The sequence below is a fragment of the Neovison vison genome, chromosome 4 (assembly GCF_020171115.1).
Source record: "Neovison vison isolate M4711 chromosome 4, ASM_NN_V1, whole genome shotgun sequence".
Classification (NCBI taxonomy): domain Eukaryota; kingdom Metazoa; phylum Chordata; class Mammalia; order Carnivora; family Mustelidae; genus Neogale; species Neogale vison.
In genome coordinates, this window is record NC_058094.1 from 54704331 (window position 1) to 54709324 (window position 4994).

The 4994-nt window shown below is 49.1% G+C and overlaps 1 protein-coding gene across 2 annotated transcripts; it reads left to right on the plus strand.

The window, feature by feature from the left end:
- The first annotated feature begins 318 nt into the window (after window positions 1–318).
- Window positions 319–4190, plus strand: HEY1 (hes related family bHLH transcription factor with YRPW motif 1). 2 transcript variants are annotated; one of them, XM_044245408.1, is made up of 5 exons: window positions 319–579; window positions 857–932; window positions 1059–1142; window positions 1430–1511; window positions 2423–4190. In XM_044245408.1, exons 1-5 carry the CDS (start codon window positions 491–493, stop codon window positions 3004–3006), a joined length of 915 nt encoding a protein of 304 aa, XP_044101343.1. In that variant the 5' UTR covers window positions 319–490; the 3' UTR covers window positions 3007–4190. The 2 variants fall into 2 exon arrangements, with proteins under 2 accessions (XP_044101343.1, XP_044101344.1); XM_044245409.1 differs by lacking the exons at window positions 319–579; window positions 857–932; window positions 1059–1142; window positions 1430–1511 and adding an exon at window positions 1916–1974 and having other exon boundaries at window positions 2421–4190.
- The last annotated feature ends 804 nt before the right edge of the window (window positions 4191–4994 follow it).

Below are 4994 nucleotides of genomic sequence, written 5' to 3' on the forward strand. Positions count from 1 at the left end.
CTTGTGTCCCGGCCCGGCCTCCCCCGCCTGCCCGCCGCCGGCCCACAGCCGCCCGCACCTCCTCTGCCCCCCCGCAGCAGTGGAGACCCAGCGGAGCCCCCGCGGAGCCGACGCACAGCCGCCGGGCAGGGGCCGGCGTGGAGGGCGGGGGCGGGGTTCGCCCTCGCCCTGAGCCTCGTTCTGGTCCCTCCCCGGAGCGGCTGCCAATCAACGGAGCGAGAAGCCGGTTGGCGGAGGGGAGGCTGTTGCCCTGGAGCCGCCGCCCCGCCTCTCCGCCCCCTCGCCCGCCTCCTCCGCCCCGCCTGCCCTCCCCCGGGACCTGAGTAGGGGCGCAGCGTGGGAAAGGGATGGTTGAATTTTAACCGGAGGCTGAGCGTGAGCGGGATCAGTGTGTGCGGAACGCGAGCCGCCGAGCGCGGAGAGGCGCCGCTGCTGTTAACTCCTCCCTGCCCGCCGCGCCAACCTCCCCCGCAGCCCCCACGCAGCAAGCATGAAGCGAGCCCACCCCGAGTACAGCTCCTCGGATAGCGAGCTGGACGAGACCATCGAAGTGGAAAAGGAGAGTGCGGATGAGAATGGGTGAGTTGGCCGCGGCCGCGCGGAACCTGGGCAGGAGGCGAGCGTCGGCTGGCCGCGGTGACAGCGGGCCAGGGCCCGGGGCACGTCGGTGCCCTCCGCTGACCTCTGCGCATCTCGGTCCGGCCGCCGTCCGGGGTGAAGGACCCCCGAGGCGCTTCCAAACCCAAGTTGCCAAAACAGTCTTGAGTGCGGGGAGGGCGTGGGGGAGACCCCTCATATCACCTCCCCTTGCTTAACAGGGATTCTTGGTTTTTTTTTTTTCCCTCCCTTCATTCAGAAACTTGAGTTCGGCTCTAGGTTCCATGTCCCCAACTACATCTTCACAGATCTTGGCCAGGAAACGACGAAGAGGCGTGAGTCTCTTTACAGTGCTTCTTGTTTTGTTTTGTTATTAATTAATGGAAAGAACTACCTTGCTTCATTTTGAAATTTACAGTCTTGATGGAAATATCCCCCTTTGTTTTGCCTGCTTTCTACAGATCATCGAGAAGCGCCGACGGGACCGGATTAATAACAGTTTGTCTGAGCTGAGGCGGCTGGTACCCAGTGCCTTTGAGAAGCAGGTAATGGAGAAAAGTGCGTAGAGCTCTCACCGTAGCTGTCCACACCTTTGGAATCCTTACCCTCATTAATCTGAACCTCATCTGTGTCTCGATAAATAACCATATTGCTTGTGCTAGAGATGAGTCACATACGGATTCCAACATATTTTGCGAAGACAACCCATTTTGCTTTAGTTTGTACTTTTATGATTTAGAGAGCATATACATGCGTGTCTATTTTAATTTTTTCCCCCAAAGGCACTTGGTGCCAAATAATTTTTTTTTTCTTTTTTGGCCATATTCTTTAGGGATCTGCTAAGCTAGAAAAAGCCGAAATCCTCCAGATGACCGTGGATCACCTGAAAATGCTGCACACTGCAGGAGGGAAAGGTACATGTCACTGTAGTGGCAAGTCTAGTGGCAGCCCTGAGTGTTCTGGGTAGAAAGAGCAGCCGCTGCAGGCCAGCTTTGGTGCAGTCTCTGCCTTATTTTTTTGCTGCGTGCCTTGGGGGTGGGGAGAGAATGGTGTGGCATGTACAGTCTCCGGTCAAGGTATTTGCAAATGCACATATTCTCCAGTGAATTCCTCACTCTAGTCCTCTTCGGAGTGAGCTAATGCGCCTTCTTTTGGAGAATATCTTTTATGTGAGAGGTGCCCTAAAGTTGTAACAGTCCTGATTAAGATCAGGTAGATTTCACCACATTTGTTTATTGACATTTTGAGAAAAAGACTTTTTTTTTTTTTAAGTATATGGTCTTTATTTTATCGACAGCATTAAAAAGTAAGCTCCTACATGACTCTTGAGGAAAGAAACCTGTTGTGGTTAATTAGAGAAAACCTAACAGAAGATAGGAGACCAGGGTCTGTGTGTCTGTCTCCAGCCGGAAAATGCTTTACTCAGGACCAAGTGCCTAAAAGCTCCATGATGATAACTTACATCTGTGTGTCTAATGAATTTCACTGTTCTGTGGTTTCTCTGTCCTTGATGTATTTTTTGTTGTTGTTGGGGGAAAACATTAAAGGAATGAACATAGTTTCATCTGCTGGTAGGGTATAATTCCACTTTCTGCTCAGCAGCTTCTAATTGGGCTTTGAACTTGCATTAGCAAAGACATACTTCTCCTGTTGATTAATGCGAAGACTTTGGTCGACTCCCGAATATTTGGACCTTCATAAGAACCCGTGCATGCCGTTTTTAAGGCTGTACGTATTTATTTGGTAGGAAGGGCTGCCTTTGGTACTGAAGGCTTGCAGAGAAATGAGCAAAGCCTTGAGGTTTTTCTTTTGTTCTTTCCCTCAGGCTATTTTGACGCACACGCCCTTGCAATGGACTATAGGAGTTTGGGGTTTCGGGAATGTCTGGCAGAAGTTGCCCGTTATCTGAGCATCATTGAAGGACTAGATGCCTCTGACCCGCTTCGAGTTCGACTGGTCTCACATCTTAACAACTACGCCTCCCAGCGGGAAGCGGCCAGCGGCGCCCACGCAGGCCTTGGACACATTCCCTGGGGGAGCGCTTTCGGACATCACCCGCACGTCGCGCACCCCCTGCTGCTGCCCCAGAACGGCCACGGGAACACTGGCACCACGGCCTCGCCCACGGAACCACACCACCAGGGCAGGTTGGCTTCGGCACATCCGGAGGCGCCCGCTTTGCGGGCGCCCCCTAGTGGCGGCCTCGGACCGGTGCTCCCTGTGGTCACCACCGCCTCCAAACTCTCGCCGCCCCTTCTCTCCTCGGTGGCTTCCCTGTCGGCCTTCCCCTTCTCCTTTGGTTCCTTTCACTTACTGTCTCCCAATGCACTGAGCCCTTCGGCACCCACGCAGGCAGCAAACCTTGGCAAGCCCTATAGACCTTGGGGAACGGAGATTGGAGCTTTTTAAAGAACTGATGCTGTAGAATGAGGGAGGGGAACACTTAAAATCCCAGCTGAGCTGGGCTGTTGCCAACATCACCTTAAAGTCGTCAGTAACAGTAAAAAGGAAAAAGGTACACTTTCAGATAAATTTTGTTGAAAGACTAAAGGTTTGTTGGTTTACTTTTTCTTTTTTAAATTTTTTTTTATCATGTCACGTATTAGCAGTTTTTAAAAAACTAGTTGTTAAATTTTGTTCCAAACAGTCAATTGAAATAGTGAGTATAAACCAACACTTGGTAATAGGTTTGTTCTATGCCTCATTATTTTGTAAACCTCTCTGTCTCAGAATGATCCCGTTTTTGCCTCAAAGTTTGGGGAATTTTAACATTTAGTATTTCGGTCTGTTTTTCTTCTTGTATAGTTGAAGTCTGTTTTTAGAATTAATTTTCCAAACCACTAAGTTCAATGTTAACATGATGCTATTTGTTAATATTTTGACAATTAAGGTGTTGTATGAATAATATTCCTTTGCGGGGGGGGGAGGATCTATGTTGAATTTTATATTTCTGAACAAAGCGTTGACAAATCAGATGATCAGCTTTATCCAAGAAAGAAGATGAGTTCATTCTCTGCCTCCTGCGGCAGTCAGGTGAGTGTATACACCATCAGGGGCCCTGAGTCCATATGACCAATTGGTGACATCTGCCAGGGTTTGGCTGTTCTGGCTTAGGGAGGAGAGAGCCACGTGTAGGCCAGATCCTCATTTGGAGTTGGTGGGGAGGAGACGGAAGGTGATTGCATAGAATATGCCTGCATTCACCAGCCCCAAGCAATGCAATGAAATTCCAGTCTCATGGATCTCAAATTCATAAGTGTTAACATGGATAAGTGATCTCGGGGTGCAAGCGGTCAATGGAACAGTCCAGTGGAACCCGTTAAATGCATAACCTACTTCTTCCCAGAACTGCTAGGTTTTCTTTTAACTGGAAATGTTAGTGTTGTGTTTTCCTTTTTGGTGCATGGAAATGTGGTTGTTGAGATATTCAAAGGGCTTTCCGGCCTTCTTTTGATTTAATTTGGTTCAGGCTAGAAAAGCATCATTTTACAGCTTTATTCTTTTAGCAGGTATAATGTAAACGACCTCCACTGAACTGGGTTTGGCCTCTGTTGTACTGATGTGTTGTGACTAAATAAAAAAGGAAGAACAAAGTGTTCGCTGCATATGTCTTACATACCTTGCTTGGCCTTTCCCTTTCTTGGCTCAGAAAAGAAATTTTCTCTCCTTTTCATTTTGCCTGGCCACCAGTTTTCTTATGTCGAATGACTTCATTATTTTTGGAATCCTGAACTCTGTGAATTTGCGCTGAATAAGGTGACTCCATTATGGTGCCGAGCTTTGGCCTGACTCCCACCAGGAGACACAGCCCTTTGACTGTTGCATTGGCCCATCTACCCTGAGCCAGCCCTGTGGGGGCTAGGAAGCCTCAGTCACGCTGGGAGTTGCAGGGTGGGAGAAAATCCTGATGAAATCTTCGAACACCATGTTGACCACTCAACAATTTTTTTTTTTTTTTTTTTTGAGAGCATCTACTGTGTGCATTGTTCTGTGCTGAGAGAACAGAAAATTTGTTTCATTTTCTTTTCTTTCTTTCTTTCTTTTTTTTTTTAAGCTGGAAAACAAGAAAAGCCTAGCATTGCTATCTCTGATACCCGGTGCGGGGCTGGGGAACCGGGCATGATGAGCTCTGGCAGGCTATAATTCTGCACCTGCACAGCTCCAGGAGTCTTTCCTTGTCTTGTTGCAAGGAATTTGCTTAACCCTTTCGCTGCAGTGGACTCCTGAGCTGTGTAGTGAGGAAACTGACATGTGCTTTAGGTTAGAACAAGATGCTGCCAGAACAGAGGCAGTACTGTGGGCCCCAGGGGCAGAACAGTGCCTTTCCGTTGCTTTAAAAGTACCCCTGCCAGTGCAGGAGCGCCGTCTCCGGGTTTGGAACAAGTTCACCTTGATCC